Source organism: Rhea pennata, chromosome 1 (genome assembly GCF_028389875.1).
Source record: "Rhea pennata isolate bPtePen1 chromosome 1, bPtePen1.pri, whole genome shotgun sequence".
In the NCBI taxonomy this organism is placed as follows: Eukaryota; Metazoa; Chordata; class Aves; order Rheiformes; family Rheidae; genus Rhea; species Rhea pennata.
Genome location: NC_084663.1, coordinates 50276284 through 50294342, shown reverse-complemented (window position 1 = coordinate 50294342; position 18059 = coordinate 50276284). Strand labels below are relative to the sequence as shown.

The following is an 18059-nucleotide window of genomic DNA, read 5'->3' as shown; positions in this document are numbered from 1 at the left end:
GAACAAACTGTAGCCCTGTACAAATAATATAAATCAAATATCTTAAGGTTCAATTTACAAAAGGTTAACAAATAATTAATAGCCATTTTAATAGCTATCAAATTCTCATCCATCAACAATCGAACAGATAGCTTTTAGCCATCTATACTACTTTCTACTGACATGTTTGTAGCCCTAACATAGCGTATTTCTCTAACATGAATTATAACATCTTGAAATCATTTATTAACCCTTCATAAAATTCTAAACAAACCTTAACAGGAAGCACGACTAACTTTGTACTATTTCAGCCCCATATCCCAGGACACATGAAATACTAGCTCTTCCGTGTTTTTATTTAAAATTCTACATTTTAGTTGGGAGCATCACTGGCTACAGAATCACAAATGCCTACAGTGGCTTAACCACCACACTGCAGACACAGGAAGTGAAACAAAAGTGGTAGCGGAAAATCACAGGGAACAGGCCTTCCAAAATAAATGTCCTGACTTTTTTTGTTGTAACTAACATTGAAACCACAACAACAGAGTCAGAAAGCAAAAAACAGAGTCTGTTGAAATTCAATACTTTTTTTTCCTTATTTTTAGAACAAAAAGAACATTATAATATAAATAAATAAAGCAGAAAACATGAACGTAAATTCCAAAACCACCACTAAGGACTTCAAGAGGCAACAGCCAACAATTTTTTGGATGCAACCTAAATTCCTCTTACCTGCAAATTCTCAATATACTTAGAAGTCCTATTTAGTGTATCATACTTAGGGAACAAGACGTATTACATTTAGGTCTCCATTTTTCCATTCAGTAGTTTTGTCTTCAAACTCCCACCTTAGCTATTTCTGTCAAAATCACCTGCAGCTGGCTTAACAAAGTTCAGGTCAGACCTGTACTTTTTCTTCACTTTCAGAGCCTGTATCTTCATTCCCATGTTCTTCTATAAGATTTTCATTCTCTTGAATCTTCTCTTCTTCCTCCTCATCCTCATCATCTCCAAAAGTCTGTTCTTGTATTGTAGTAAAAGTAAGAGATCTGGCAGCAACTTGTGCAGCCAAACCAGATGTGAAGTTAAAATCTGTTGATATATGGAGTTGAGCCAGCCTATGCTTGATTTTTGAATGCAGTGCATCCTGAAACGCCGGCTGTGAAACCTCTACTCCATCCACATCACTCGGCTCAAGTTCTTCTCCTTCCCCTTCACACTGATAATACATTCTTTTTTCGGCCTCTGTAGAAGTACCTTCATCAGTAGTATTATCTTTGTCTTCCTCCATCTCAGGATCTTCATACAAATATTCTGTCCTGCTTTTATCAGCAGCATTCACTCTTAGATTAGAGTCTCTTTCTTCAGATTTATCACAACTTTGGCTACAGTCCTGATTTGCTGTAACTGAATTCATTGGTGATTCCAAATTATTTAGTAGCTTCAGTGGTTCTACAGGTGACAAGGATTTCACTGCAGCTTAGAAAGGGGAAAAAATGAAATGATAACAAAAAGTAAGCTGCTATATACAATTAATTTATTTGTGTCTTAAAAGATGGAGCATTGTAAAAGATGTGTCAAAATGGATTAAAAAAATAAAACAATAACAAAAAAGCACAGTCAAAAAAAAACCTCCTAAAATAAATCAGTGTTTTCTAACCAGGAAGCTGAAGATGGAGGGTGACAGCTACTTGTCTGAACTATTCCTTAAAATTTATGATGTAAAAAGAGGACATGACATTCGTGATGTTCAAAATAGTATCAAACACAGATGATGCACTCAACGTTAAAGTAAAAAACAAGTAAAACTGCTACACTGAATACAGATTTGAACTGCCTTCCTTTTAAATAACAGTTTTCCTAATCCGATAAAGACAACTGGTACATGAGAAAGTCCTTATATGCAATATCTGAACTCATACATCACAACATGTAAACACAACATGTATTCATACAGTCTGGTAAGGTGTCCTCGCAAATAAAGTGTGGTTTAATTTAGACTCTCTTGAAGTTAGTAGCAGCAGCGAGTCCCATTGCCAGCAACGGGATGCTTGCCAGGAAGTCTCTCCTCCCAGTGTTAAGGGTTAGTATAACATGGTACAATCACTTCTTGAAGAACAGACGTCTTTCTTTTTAACAAAACGATATGGGGTCCATTTCCAAGTAACAGATTCCCTAAACTGCAGTAGCTCCATTAGAGTAGCAGCACGAACATAAATGAGAGCGGCAACAGCAGATTCCCAAGTGGCATTTCCCTTTCTAATTCCATTCTGACTTTATCCCTGTAAGCAGAGATGAAAATAACTCTGGGAAATACACAAACTTTTCACTGGAAACAAACTTTATGGTATTAGGATTTTTCCATTGCATCCTATTTCAGTATTAGTTATTTTAGCTAGGTGAAGGCAGGCGCATCATTATGGCTGTCACATTGCTAATTACCTTCGTTGGCACACTGAAAACCGTGGCTTAGGATTTGTATTGCAGTGTTTGTTTTAAAACATCATACACTGAAGGAGCACTGCACCAGACTTATCTCAATTGTTAGCGTAGCAGCTCTTTCTTAGCTTGAACCCGCCCCTGCTGCTCATTTCTGTGCATTTGCTTGAAGAGGCAGGAATATGCAGGCTTATCTTATCATTTAGGAGCCACCTTTGTTGCCTGCTTCCTCCAAAGAACACTTCCAAAGCCAAAAATTCTAGAAAGGTAAATAGAGAGATACTTCATACTGGTAACTGGCCAACTTACTGAGATGATTAGTAAATAAATAAGGTGGAATTAACCATTTCTCAGAGTATACCCTTCCCAGTACTGGAAGAAATAGGAAATGGTTGTAGAAGAACTGTTGTATAGACAACAAGGGAGAGGGGGAAACAGCTGGGAACAGTACAACTACTGACAAAACTAACTTTTTTTTTTTTTTTTTTTTTTTTTTGGGGGGGGGGGGGGGAAGGGGAGAGGCTAGAAGGGATTTTGCACCAGAAAAAAGTGGCTTTATAATGTTTGATTAATGAAAACCAGGCCACCAACAAATTTTCAAACCTTTTCAAAAGCCCTTTCAGTTTACTGGCTCAACAAGATGCCAAAGGACCAAAACCAAGCACACCTACAGTCCAATAAACTACCTACTGCCCACACTATAAGCAGTATTCCCATGTTGCTGGGCCTGGGCACATATCCTTCAGTTTGATACTCTGCTAAGATGGTGGATTATTTTCTGGAATCCGATCTATCATCTCCAGATGACACCATGCTGCCTTGTTTAGACATATCAGCTTTTTGGAGGTGACCTCTTGTGTAGAAACCCTCTACAACTCCTCAGTCAATTAACCAAATCCCTAACAAAGCAGAACATCTTGCTAGGAGAACACATGATTTCTGTAATACAGTCATCCAGCAAAAGCAGGACTGAAGAGGTCATATAAAAATCAAAGCTGATTTAGAATAGAAGAAGAAAAAAACTGTTTCCAGGCTGATCTGGATTGGAGAATAAAGTGGAATTTTGGGGGCCATAATGAAGCATAGATTATCTGGAAATAAGTTACATGTTCTTTGCAAGGCACTGCTGTAAGAGGTTGAACACATCTCACTGAGGTAATAGCCAAGATAAACATGAAGAAGTCTAAGAAACTTCTCTACGTGGTTGAAGGGAGTTTCAGAGAGCTCAGCAATGCTAAATTAATAGTTTATCTGCTTATGTAAGCCCCAGACAAAGGTAATTTTTCTATTTGGGGAAGCAAGAGACTAGAATATAAATTCATATGCAGATTTCTGAATCAGTCTGGACCCCAGGGATTACAAATCTGCATTTGTAAAGGGCAATGGAGAAATGCCATATCACAACTATCCTTTGGCTCGGACCAATGCAGGCAAGAATATGAACACTTTTGGTTTTAAATCTTCAAAATAATGCCAGCCACAAATGTGAAAAGCACAACTCACTAAAAGATTTCTTAAAGGAATGATTGTCATGCACAGATAAATAAAGTCTGCTGTAGCAATATGTCAGGGTTCATTAAGTCATATTTAACTGACTTGTGTTTTTTCCTGAAGAAATAACAAAGAAATTCCTCAAAAACAATAGATGTTGTGTCTGAAAGACTGATATGGATAGCAGATTAGATACACACTGTCCCTGAACCAAAAGGAGACAATATGGATTGCTTTCACAAACCCTAGTCATATTTTCCACTTTTGTAGAAGATGGAAAGGAATGTTCTATCTGAATATGAAAAGGAAAGGAACCAATGCCAGTCATGAAGGACTCCAGGTTAGCAGTAGATTACTGCATATTAGAAGAGTCAGCTGACTCTTTTCAAGGTTAGAGCTGTTCAGTTAAGCTAGTCCATTAATTCAAGAAAGCTATGGCCAGAAATGGCCTGAGGATACACTCATTCAGACAGATATCTTCTAACTTAGATAAGGAAATATTCTATGCAAGCTCTCCTGACAACATTTCTTTCTTGAAACAATCACTACATCTAAGACGTCAAGACTTGTACCGAAGGTAGGATTTCTTCCTTCTACCTTCAACCGAGAGGAAAGAGAGACTTAAAGAGATTTATGTGAGGCATTGTGGTGTCTCATCTAATACCAGAAAGGTAATAAGAAAATCCTGCGCTTGAGTACAATCTGATGCAATCTGTTGTCTTCGCTTTTTTAACTCAACTAGGAGAGAATTCAACATCAATTGCCAAGAGATTTCTTCTACCACAGTTGTAGCTGAATGGACATAAAAAAGAAAGATGTGAAGCACAGATATTCTGTAGTTTTGATTTAGAACAAAACAATCTCATAAACACATATGATTTGTTACTGTGTGTTCCCACTAAATTGTAGAAGGATGCAATCCACCATCATCCCTCCTGGCAAAAACTTGCCCGGTTGAATCCTTGGATATGCTCCCAGATGAGGGCTGTTTTTCTTAATGCAGGACAAGAAAAAAATTCAGAGGGCTCTTCCTAACCCTTCTTTAACAGATAGGGGTAGAAATGGGGAAAAGGGGGAAAAATGAAAAAAATATACTACTCCCAACTGTAAAGGGAATAAATCAAACAGCTCAAGCAGTGAAAGCAATCAAGCTGTAACCAGTGTTATTGCTGGAACTGAGACCAACTACCTTGTTGAGGCAAGAGAAAATCGCATATTCCTGCCTCTAAGTGCAAGTGGATGGAGCTACCCAGCAGTCCTCATCAGAGTGAGTATAAGCTAGTTCCAAAGAATTCTTCTTGACAGTTTTTTTGGAAACTATATTCTGCATACTCACTCTTTCATGGAAACAAAAACTTCTTTTAGTTTTTTATGGGCCTTTAATATTTCAAAGTCTACCTGTTCACTTTAACCTATACATTTTTAATAATCTAGGATAAATTCTGATGATTACTTTGAACTCTGAAAAGTAATTTAGTAATGCACTCTCATTAAAATTCATATTTACTGCAGAGCAAAGAGAAAGTCAGCTTAGTTAGTATAGTTTATTGCCTCACCGTTCTCTGAATGCTGTGCTTAATAGCTTGTGTACTTAATATTTTAGCTCACTATTTTGTTTGGAGCCAAATTCCTATTTCATAGAGTTCTTTTCAATATATAGTCAAATGATTGTTAAAACGTAATTCCAAACAGATGGAAGAGTAAACAAGGGCCACAAAGCTCTATCAAAGACACTACTATAGCTGAGTACTATTAGTATTCTAATAGTCAGAAGTTGATGGTAAACAGATACCTACCCTTAGAAAGAAAATAATTTTTCAAAGCAGTGCTTACCATGGTCACTGAATAGCAGCTGTTTCCATTTCTGTCTTTCTGCTTCTGAGGCTTTAAATCCCAATACAGATTTCAATTCCTGTAATACTCTCTTGGATTCCTCTCTTTCCCGTTTTTGTCTCTCTCTCTCTTCCTGGGAAAAGCAGTAAAAATCTTCCCTTTTGTATTCATTGTCCATATCTGAATCATCAACATATGCTTCTAATTCCTAAAGAAAGAAAGAAAGAATGAAAGAAAGGATAAAAACTGTTTTTGATGTTCGCCTTCAGCATAGACTCTCCTACAAGCTGATGTGTGATCAAGTGATCTCAAAACAAGCCAACTACCATAAGAGATTGAGCCCTTGTTTGAGCAAAGCTAGTGGATCTGACACTATTCTAAGTTATGCTTGTATAATTTTGGAGCAAGTCCATTTACTCTAAGTTAACATAACTGTGGTCACCCAAGATTTATTTTCATATAAATACACAAGTTTCATAAAGTATATACCTTGGAAATGGGAGTCCCTTGCTCCGTAATTACTGATAGCAATAAGTAGTGCCAATGTGGTTTTCTTTCTTTTTTTTTTTAATTCACACCATAAGCAATTCTTACGCAATCAGGCATCCTGCTAATTTAACTTACATCAATTCTTATCAAGAATATGTTGAAAATAGTGAACTCCTCCTCCAATTTTTACTACATTGACTTACAAACATGAAAAATCCTAAGTCATGTTTATATTATGACAGACAGCTGATAAAATTATTCACTTTATTATTCTGATATGGAAAAGAATCTAATGGGAGAGAGAATGTGTGTGGGGTGGGAGGTAACACTAGGAGAAAGCGAGGGAGGGACAGAAGAGAGCAAGAGTGGCCAATCTGCCTTCAGGATGTATCTGCTGTTTGGTTCTGGGGCAGAAGCCAGCCTCTCTTCAAGACTGGGCCAACCATTGCAAGAGTTCCCTTAGAGTGAGGAAACTACACAAAAGTGTTTAGTCTGTTTTAGGTATCTAAAAATGCAGAAATTATACAAACTGAAGACAGGCTAGTTTGTCTAGAAACGTGTCCCTTTTGAATCTGCAGCAGCTGGTCTAATAAAATACAAGATAGACTCAACTTTATATACAGCCTGTTAGCAATTGAATTTTTTTCCTATATTACTTTGACTTGTGTTTCTGCCTCTTTTTTTCTCATTTTTTTCCCAATGTTATATGTGAATAAGCAAATGCTATTGCTCTTTGTTCTACCATGAGGAACCTCTTTCTATGGAACAATAGAGAGAAAATACATCAAAATTTTCCGTAAGTCCACATATGAAATGGCATTGGTTACCTACTTTATCTGTTTTGTCAAGACAAAGAAGGTCACTGCACAAGCAACTCAAAAAAAATGGATACAGAAAAAAAGATCCATTTATTAAGTGTTCCTTTTTCTTTTTACCTGCTCTTCAGGGATTGGATCTTTGTCTTCAATGTGTAGGGTAGGCTGTATTAAAGGTACTGTAGTATGCAGTAGGTTGTCACAGGAAGCTTCAAGTTTGCCTTCATGGGAAAGAAAGAAAGAAAGGAATTGAAAAAAAAAAAGGAAAAGAAAGAAAGATTTTGTGGTATAGTTGACTCATTCAGGCAGAGTCTACACATTTTCATCAGGCAAGATTGGCACATATGAAAAAATGGTGTAAAGGCATGTTAGAATACGCTTAAACACCATATTAGAGAATACTTATATCAAAATAGCTAAGTTTAAGTTGAATCTGATGAAACTTACCTTGGAATACTTTAACTAACAGATCTCAAAATCTTTATAGGCTTTGGAAACCTGAAGAGGAGAGGAAAATTCTGTAAATCAGAAAAGAGACTTGGTGCCCAAGTTTATAATGTGAAATAAAATAAGAGATGGGAAATTACAGATCAATCAGCTTCCATTCATTAGAAAATTCTGGAAGAAATCAAACAAAATGTATATCCATTTGGAAGACAGTAGGGAGATAAAAGACAGCTAATGTAGATTTGTTGAGAATAAAAGATGTCAAACCATTCTAATTTCCTTTTCTGACAGGTCTTATGAATAGGAAGAAGCCAAAGATATCCTGCATCTTGTTTTCAGTATGGCTTTTGACACTGTGTCGTGACCTGCTCATAAGCAAAATGGCCAGGAGAAGTTGCTAATAGTTAGACAGAATGCTCTTGGAAAACCAGGGCATGGTTACCACTCTCAGACAGAAACAACATATTCAGTGAGGATTTGTCGCCAGTCTGATATGCTTCAATATTCTCAATGGGTGAAAGAAAAATGTTTAAGCTCATTAAATCTGCTGACATTTGGATAATCTGCAAAGATACCAAAAGGCAGATTTAGAATGCAAAAAAATACTGGAAAAATCAGATAGAGAGTCCATGAAAAATGGGATTTTAGATACAGCAATTCAGTGACAACAGCTGCAAAGTTCTGTACTTTGGAACAGTCGAATGCACAAATATGTGATGACTGACTGGACATCAAAACTGTAGAAAAAGATCTGAGAGACCTAGCCAACAATATCCTGCTGTGATCAAAAGGCTGAAGTAAATACACATATAAACAATAGCACAGACCGTAAGACACATGAAATTTCATTTGCACTCTGTTTGGTGCCGATAAGGCCTTGGAATCAGTCTGCGGCTTCTCAATTCAATAATGTTGTGGACCAACTAGAGGGAGTTCAGAGAAGAACAGTAAAAATTATCAGAGAATTTTAAAAAGTGTAACTTTCACAGAAGATTTGAGGGATATGTGGTTATGCAGAAAAGATAGAAAGAAATATATTAGCTATTTTCAGAAGTGTAAAAGAGAGTGCTATAAAGAGGAAATAGAATGTCCACTGTGGGAAGATCAAAAGAAATGTTTTTAGATTGTGGTAGGAGATATTAATATTCAATATCAGAAACAACCTTCTGCTGGTAATGATAGTTAAAGGGCTGGAATAGATGCTTCAAAATGCTGTAAAATATCTCTGAAGAGATGCTTCCAAGAAGAGGTATACAGCACTTGCTCAAAAATGGCACATGGGACACATACTGTATTACCTCCCCAAATCTCACTCATATTTTCCATTTCCAGTCGATACACAGAAGACTTCAGGGATGGTAATTTGAAAGTAGTCAGTTTACATTAATAATGACTCCAATGGTGCTCAGTTTCCTGCTTTCATAAACAAAGGAAGTATATAATACTCTAGTTGCTTGGGCTGTGCTAAGGATTGGATATTCCAGAAGTATCTATATGCAACTTGATGGTTTAAAAGAAAGGTGAAGCTTGTAGTGAAAATTGAAGTGGAAACCTGACATGAGATAAGAATCCCTTGTAAATGGCATAAATCTGCCCTGAGATAAAAAACATTTTGATAATAATTAATAATAATAGTAAGCCCCTGAATGTATAAAGATAAATTTGGAAGAATAAAATTAAAGTTACCAATGAAAAGTTGCCTACCCAAAACAGAAGAGTAAAATAGCAGTTCTAATATGTACAGGCTACTTTATTTGTCATCAATCTGGGATTATAACATTGCTAAGGATATGCTTCCAGTTCATGAATTTACAGTGCTTAACTAAAACTGCTGTTGCTTTAGTTCCTCTCTGGTGGATCAAATCATTGCAACATGCAGGAGTTTGCAGCAGAGTACACAGTACCTTGTTTCTATAAATATTGAAAAGAAATGTATGCATCTGCAAAGGTAGAGACAATTTAAAAGGAAAAGGGGATGCAATTTAAACAGTTTGAGGAATATTATTTCAAAAGATAGTTAAAACAGTACTGTAACTAGCCATAAAAATATTCTTCTGTAAAAAAGTATTCTTCTATAAAGTATTCTTCTGTAAAAGCAGCAGCAGATTACTATATGCTTAAATTGTTGAGGCCTCAAGTGGTAGATCAATTTTACCAGCAAAGAAAATAGGTGAAAGTGTAAAGAGAAGCTGGCTGAAAGTCTAGAATCAACACACGTTTGAAGTGAATAAAGATCAATGTGTATCCATAAATCTATGGATACACAACACATTTAAATAGATCTGAATCTCCCTGAAGGTGATAAAATATCACTTCCTCTTAGGATCGGCTACGTATCTGATGGGACAAGTGACTAGCAGTACTGGCTCTAGGAATGCATCAACTCCTGTAAATAGAGGAGAAGCCAAAGGATATTCATCAGAGTAACCATGTACTATAAGGTATGCTAGTATCACCATCCATGAAATTGATGGAACGGTATGAGAGAAGTACTGTTCAATCAATTAAATTTAAAATCTTTGATGAGACAAAGTTTGACAGGATAACTATTAAATGTAGCTGTAGAAAACCTGCTTTGACACAGAATGATTTAGCGTGTGAAATGCTTGCTAAAGGAGATCCATCTGTTTACATAGAAAACACTTAAAAATACGTAAAACTGCTTTAAAAATAAGTGATAGGCAGCTACCTAAAATAACCCATAGTTCATCACAAGTCTTTAATGGTTGCCAACTCCACTACTCTGTAGAGAGTAGTAAGTTCTCCATTTACCCCACTCCATGGAGCAACAAGGGACTGTTGCTGTTACAGCTGGTGAGCTCTTGCCTCCTTCTCATGGAACCAAATTTTCACACGCTGAAAGCAGTAGGGACAAGAACGGCAAGCATAACTACATTTTTGCTCAATAGATAGAAAAGGTAAGAACCAAACCCAAGGAAACAGTAAATTTAAGTAGTGGATATATTTTCCATTTATAGATGAAGAAACAAAAAAGGCTTACTTTATTTAAATACCGAGCACAACTATGAGATTCTGCTGCAAATATTTTATAAATATGTTCAACTTCTAAGTAGTTAAATATTTCCTCTCAAAGACTGGATATAAACCACCAAAAATAGCTCCCTCTTCAACACTGTTCAAAACTGATGTTGAAAACGGTATTCCCACAGCCCTACTACAGTTAGCTGAACTAAACACATATTGTTGAAGAAGCACTAGGCATTCTCTTTGACACAGTTTTCTATTACCATAGGGTTCTCACTACAGCTTTTTTCAGATAGTTCATTTGGTATTAGATAATGGTGCATAAAGAAAAAAGAAAGATGTACTCAGTTTTTATATTATTTCAGCACAAAGGTATCTTCTTGTGAAGAACTTTCAGGAGGCATTGAAAATTCAGAAAAAACACTGACATTTAATGAAGTAATTCACAGTGTCATGACTGACAGACCAGCTGTTCAGGTGTGTAAGAAGACAGTGGAAGAGTTAAATTTGTTTTGATGCACAGTTTTGTAAGATCAATTCACCAACTGAACTGAGTAGAAATTCATCACGAAAGTCAGATATAGTCAGATAAAAACAGTTTTCAGTGACTGACATAATCTAAAAGTAGCTCCTATGAACTAAATCAGTAAACTTGTTGCAAAATAGAGATACAAACCCAGCACATTTCCAGCAAAGTCATGAGACAATACTGAAATTGGAGAAGGAATATTATTTATTTCCTGCACAATCCTTCCCCTCTAGATCATACACCAATCTATTTTTGTATTGAATTTTAAAAGGAAGTAAGTTATAAGAAAAGTGTCTGCTGTGAAATTTATATACAAAGTAAAAATAAAACTAAAATGCCTAAAACCACTATGGCATGCAGCCTAGAAATAACATTTAAGAAAAGGAAAAAATAAAAGATCAGTGGCACTGCTGGCTGTACACAGCATCAATAAAACGTAACAGGATAGTACAGACAGGTGTTACCGAACTACGACCAATATTCTGATAGGTACTTTTATGTAGGACTGGCAGAGAATTAGTAAGACTAGACTACCGGACAATCGCACAAACTTGGTTATACAGTGCCTGGACCTGTATAACCAATGCCAAAATGAGCTGTAAAATCAGCTCAATGCTTTTATTAGATTCTCCAATGCTCCCAGATCTGAAGCAAGCATGAACAAAGTCAGCCTGGATATCTCTTTGCCTACAGCAAAATCTATCTGCTGTAGAGCCTCCTCCCCACTCCCTCATTAGGAGCCTAGCATATTAAGAATTTGGATTTCTATATATAACTTGTTGATACCCCATATCAAAACTTTCCTATTGCACAGTCCCTGTTACCAGCATTAACCAGACTCTGGGTTGCACCTTCCTACAGCAGTACAAAAGCTCCTGGAAAGAAGAAAAGTTAGAAATTATTTGTTCAGCTTTATGCTTTCAGCTCCATAGCAGCCTAAGCTACTTCAGCTACCTCAGGTAATTGTGATTCAGAAGAACGGCATGGACAGTACAGGTCACTGGGTAGAGGGACACAAGGCAAAACTTTGGGATGCGCTGCTCAGTGTGACTTTTCAGCACACAGAAGAACCTCTTCCTTTCTCATGCTGTAACAGGTATTACATGCTAAATATATCTTCTATAAAGAATTCAAGAAATGTCATTGTCAAGAAAGTTGCATGACAATGTCATTGTTGTTTCAATTACCCAAGTAATTTTTATGCATTTAAATGAAATTCTAAAGAGGCAAAGAAAAATATCTCAGGGTTGATTCACAGAAATCCTATACCTTCACACGTCATCTACCAGTCAAAGACAAAAAAGCCACTATTGGTTTATACCTGATAATGTAATAATCTGAATCCAAGTGTCTAACAAATTGTGTTAATACATTTACAATTTTTTAGGGAAACAAAAGTTTCAGGGTGCTCGTGATGAAATGAGTTTGACATGTGCACATCATTTTTTCAAAGTGTATGGTTATAAGACCTTCTCCAGCTGAAATACCTACGCTGAACAGTCTTTGATCTGTTTGACCATTCCATCTCCATGGATAGCATCCAAGCATATTCCATTAGCTGAAAAATTAACCTTTCATATTTACCTTTCTTATCTGGGTTTCTTCGACTCATTTTTTCCACCTGAGAAATGGCTTCTTCCCAGCAGCTGTTGCTTGCCTGGATATGAGGCTGAATAAACATTAATTTTTGTTCCAGAACCTGATGGGCTTCTGTTGTTAAATCATGTGTCTCCTTAGTGCTAATAAGTTTTTCAAGTTCATCCTCAAGAATTATTACCCTGAGCGATGAAGAGAGAAACAAAATAAAATATCGATGAATATTTGACTTCACCATTTCTTCAAGTTTCATTTCATTAACTTCCTGTTATTTTCTCCAAATTCTCATGAACTAGTTTAGCCAAAACCTCAAAGCTGTCCTAAAATTTTAAAATAAGACCACTTCTTCCAAATGGAGATATGCCACTCACCCACATTCGTTATAGTAATCTTTAAATTTAAGATTAAAGGAGTAAGATAGTTTCAACTTTTTCACCAAGGCATTGACAAATCTTTAAAAATATTTGCTAGGTAGTTACTATGAGCTGAACTTTTTTTAGAAAGTGCTTGGTATGTTGAAAATCAATGAAAGATAAGTATGTTTTTGTATTTTTCAAAGGACTGATTAAAGAGAGGAGAGATTTTTATGCATGGCTTTGTTGAAACTTTTGCCAGATCTTTAAAGAATAACAAAGAAATAATATTAGATTCCACACTGGATCAAGGCACTTTGACTTCAGACTATGAGAAGATATGTCTAGCTGCCATAGCTGAAAGTTCAGACAGCAATTGGAAAAGTACCAGAACATGGATGGTGAAAAACAATCTTTTAAGAACTGTTGAGAGACTTCTAATGCCAAATAACATCTTTTAAAGTAGTGCTAATACTTTGGAAAAAGACACCTTCACTAAAATCAATTATGAAACAGAACAGGCATGAAGTACTTGCCATGACTATACATCTTCATTGTTCTTGTTTTTAATCTGGGATATAAACTGACAACCCAAAGAGCTTCAGTCTGAACCCTTCTTCCCAAAGGCATGTTCTCTTAATTCATGTGTAAACTTACTCATTCAGCAGTGCCTTGAGATGAAGCTGCAAACTGCGAACTGCTGTGTGGAGACTGTTCAGCTCTTTTGACTTCTGTTTTGTTCTGGTTGTCCGCTCAAAACCCGACTGATGCTGAGTTTCAAAGTACCGATAAAACTCATAGCTTCGCTTAAGATCCTCTAAGCAGGCAGCATGTGTATGAGGTAGGCCTTGAGTCACATCAGACAAGATATGATGAGGCAAACGTTCTGGGGAAATCAAAGGCTTAGGAGATGCATTGGCTGGAGAGAGCAGTAGTACCAGTCTCCTGAAGAATTCTGAGCTCTGGCCTACCCAGAGCTGAAACAAAACCTACAAAACACAGTAAGGTTAGCTCTTGCACCTGGGAATGTAGCCAACCTCTAAAATAAATGTATACAGATGTATAAAGCAAAACCATTCCCCAAACAACCACAGAAATTCCGAGAAATATAGAAAATCTGCTGAATATTTTTGAAGGATAGCCACACGAGTTCAAATCTCATGAGCCTTAGACGACTGTATAGCTATGAAGTATCTTATATGCAATTATGCTCTAAAGGTTCTCAAAGGCCTAACATTTCATATTCTTATCAGGCAACCTCGTTATTTATTATGATCTCCAAATACTCTATAGCTCATAAAGGGATACCAAAATTCCAGTGGCAGCGAAGGCATTTTTTTGCTTTATAACTTCAAGTTATCATTTCTATGATCTACTTGCTAACTACTGCATTGCACCACACAGTCTTGAACAAAAACACTTCACAATTGAAGAAATCTGAGCTGCTCGCTTTCTTTTTTTTTTCAGCCAAAGTGAGAAATTTCCCCAATGCCATGAAGGAGGGAAAGGCTTATAAGAAATGAATCACTTTACAATGTTATATATGGTACAAATGAGGTCAGTAAGTCTGGGAACAAGGAAAGCCACCACTGTGAATTTTCAAGAACTTCCACTTCACTTGAAATATGAAAATAAGACTGGTTGTCTTACTGTCAACAAAGTTTGTTCTGATGACACCATAAGACCTAGCTATTTAGAGCATGACAGAGTAGTAACATCTTGTATCTCTAAAATGAAAAGCAAAGGTTATGATACTTTTCTCTGCAACATCAGACCCTATTAAAAGGGACAAGATTTAAGTAAACAAGAGGTGTAGCCTGAAATCTGTTCCCAAGCATTAAAGACCAAGGAAGACAGGTAATTACCATGTCTTTTTTTTTTTTCTCCCTCAACTACAAAAGAGTAGCAACAATTTGCTTGTTCTGAGATTTTGGATTTATATGATTTTTCACTAGGTATTTACATCTTTGCACTTGTACTACTATGGACAAGTAACACTTTTTTCAATCTGTTAATGATCAAGAGCAAAATACAACAGTAACATAAAAAGTAAATGCTTTCAGATAGATATGGTCAGATATACCGCAGGATAAACCAAAATTACCTGGATATGAACTGACAGATCATTCCAAAAGAAAGAAAAAAAAACAGTGTGAAAAATATGATCTGAACAGAACACAGGGACAAACATGCAAGATTGATCTGGCTGGGTGCTAAAAAAAAAATAGTAAGACAAGTAAAGAAAAAAAAAAGCACAAACAAGTAGGCAGCAATCACCTAAGCATCCCTGAAGAAGGAGTGCTACTCTGAATAAAGTCAGAACTCAGATGATAATAAACATAAAAGAAGACCAGTCCCTTCCCTCCAGACATAAAGCAGAAGTGGCGACACCCAAACGGTAGGACACAAAAGCAGACAATTTTGAGGAGCTGAAAATAATAATCCAAAAGCTATTTAAAAAAAAAGGCATGAGGATGAGAGAAAAGGAATTGCAAATGTATATAGAGATGCAAACAGCTTTTTTTTTGTCAATAACAACTTTTGATGAAGTTTTACTGGCATTCAACTTCATCCAAAACATCCAACCAGGTCTCCTCAGTTTGAATTAATATTTAAAGTGAAAAATTTATACCCTTTAAAGCAGTCTCATCTGAGCACAAGTTAGCCAACATGCACAAGCTAAATGCAACATATCTGTCATATGGCTTGAACGAAAATTAAAATACTAACCTACAGGCTGTATTCTGCCTGTATTTTAATATAACAGCAAGTTTTCTCAAAGAAAAAGAAATGCAAAAAAATGTAGAGGACTATGCATAAATTCAGAGCTCATGACACAAACACGTCACAAGGTTATCTAAATACACCCAGTTTTGCTATCTAAGTATGGATCTGCTTAGGATTGGTTTATGTTAATTGAGCATGATTCAACGACAACACATCCAGCCTACTTCACTGCTGCCAGGTAAACTGAGATTTGCTAGTCTGGGTTTAACTGCACCCAGAAAGCAATCCAACCAGTTTAAAATAGCTCGAAAGCTAAATTCAGCTAAAGCAGTGCAAACTGTAGGTAAACAAAGACTTAGTTTACAAGCCTGGGCAACTGACTGGCTTCCTGTGTTTAAAGAGAAGTAGATCAATAACTGGGCTTGCATGGCTGTAATTAGAACTTCAGTTTATTAATGGCAAGAAAAAAATCCCTAAAGGTTACATCTGATGAAGCTCCTAGCTTACAACTAATTTGACTAAAGCCTCAAAGCTTAGCTACTGCTACTACTAGTAACAGTTACTGCCAGAACAAAATAGGTCAAGGTCTAGGAATTAAGTGAATAAAATGCAACAAGAGTCCATAAAATAGAGAAGTCACATAATAATGGAAATTTCCATCAAAAAGAAAAATGTTAAAAGGGAACTGCCTAGGTAGAGAACCGCTAGAATGTAAAGGGATCTGCATTTGATCAAATTAGATATTGTTTTCAATAGCAAACATGTACTCAAGCAAATTAGAAATATTTAACATCCTTAAATAAGATGACGAAAAGGTCACATATGATTGCCATTCTGCCCATTTAAGTGTTTTTCAAAGATCAAAGAACTACTCTGGTTCCTGGCAGCAGGGAATCTAGGTTTATGATTTCTACTCTTCAGTGTAACTAAATGCAGCTGTTACACTTGCAATTACAACTAATTTACATCTTTGGATGTCTCCCTTTTCATTGAAGTGAAGAGATTAGCTAAAAAGAGATGAGTTAATTCTGCTGGGAGCAAGTAAAATCAGAGAACAACAGATTGTTGAACAACAGTCAGAGAAGAAAATCGCATTTAGGGAGGACACTGATCCAGCTGATTATAAAAAACTGATTTGAACTTAAGTGATTTACAGAAAAGATCCTAATGTTGTACTGAACAACTAACTACTCTTCAATAACATGCAAAAAGAAATCACCGATATGCTAGAAAATGTAAAAAAACACGATATGAGACCACTTATAACTCTCCTTCAGTTCAATCTGTTACTGCACACCAGTACGTAGGAAGCAAATAAATAAACAAACAAACTCAACAACAACAACAAAATCTTAGGGTGGAAAAAAGGTGCCAACTATCCGAAGCAGCAGAGCCTTATGACAACTAAATAGATTTTCATGATGAGCTTTCACGGATGCATTTGTCCTTCTAGGAGAGATTACCTTGAGTGCAGGCAAGCTGAAGCCATCTGTGAGATTGTGCGCCTCCTCTTCAGACACCTGCTCTTCACTCAGCCCCAGACCCAGCTCCTTAAAAGGGACTACACAGATGTAGTTGGTCACATTGTCGCTCTCGGAGTTTAGAGGGTAGGTTTAGTCAGAGTTAAGGGGGTTAACAAAGCAACATTTGCAATAAGCACACAGAACAGGCAAAAATACCTAAGAGAGTTTCTTATTTCTAGCAGTTTGTATGAAAGCACGTACAATTCACCCAAATCTAGTTTAACGGAACATTTTGCAATCCTGATTCATAGCACAGGTTTTAAATGCCTAAAGAAAAATTAGACATTAACATAACATCTATGTCTAAATACCACTATCTAAAAATAAACAAAGTAAAATAAATTAATAAAAGTCTCTACATTTCTTTCAAGTGAGGAAATAATCTTATCCTTAAATAGTAAATTCCCAAGAAGCAGCTCATGTCAGTCTCCAAAAAGGAAATCAGAAATAAGAGGAGAATAGCACTTGTGCAATTTTAAGTTTCAAAGGTAGCCTACATAATAGTCCCAGATTAGGACTGTGAGACTTCCCTGTGAGTTTTGCAGAGTGAGGACTGCCCAGAGACATTTAAGAAAATGTTCTTTGACGTTCTAGGTATTGAAATGTAGCAGATGCTCCCTAATTGTCATACTGTTAACCCAAAACCAAAGTTTCTCAAAGATGTAATATCACATACACTAAGGTTTCATACAGTCAAAACTTAACTATCTGTAACATATTTTGTGAAGATAACTGTGCTAATGTTCTTACTGCTTTCCTATTTCTTCTGTGGTGGCATAGACATGTTCTTGAGTAGTTAGTCAAGAAAACCAAAGGAAATGTGGCTGTGATGCACTGTGCTCCTTTACCT

At 36.3% G+C, this 18059-nt stretch overlaps 1 protein-coding gene across 9 annotated transcripts in view; it reads right to left on the bottom strand.

Annotated features, from left to right (window-relative positions):
- Nucleotides 1-314: 314 nt before the first annotated feature.
- Nucleotides 315-18059, bottom strand: part of VEZT (vezatin, adherens junctions transmembrane protein) — a 65463-nt gene continuing 47718 nt past the window's right edge. For 5 of the 9 annotated variants that reach the window (XM_062585447.1, XM_062585467.1, XM_062585485.1 and 2 more), the window contains 6 exons: nt 17150-17297; nt 13617-13948; nt 12595-12788; nt 7170-7270; nt 5746-5953; nt 315-1461 (listed from right to left, as the gene is read on the bottom strand). In XM_062585447.1, coding sequence (XP_062441431.1) covers nt 881-1461; nt 5746-5953; nt 7170-7270; nt 12595-12788; nt 13617-13948; nt 17150-17297 — 1564 coding nt within the window. In that variant the 3' untranslated portion in view covers nt 315-880. Of the gene's footprint in view, nt 1462-1564; nt 2265-2291; nt 2681-5745; nt 5954-7169; nt 7271-12594; nt 12789-13616; nt 13949-17149; nt 17298-18059 lie in introns of those variants that run through there. The other 4 variants (XM_062585512.1, XM_062585520.1, XM_062585456.1 and 1 more) reach the window with 3 other exon arrangements.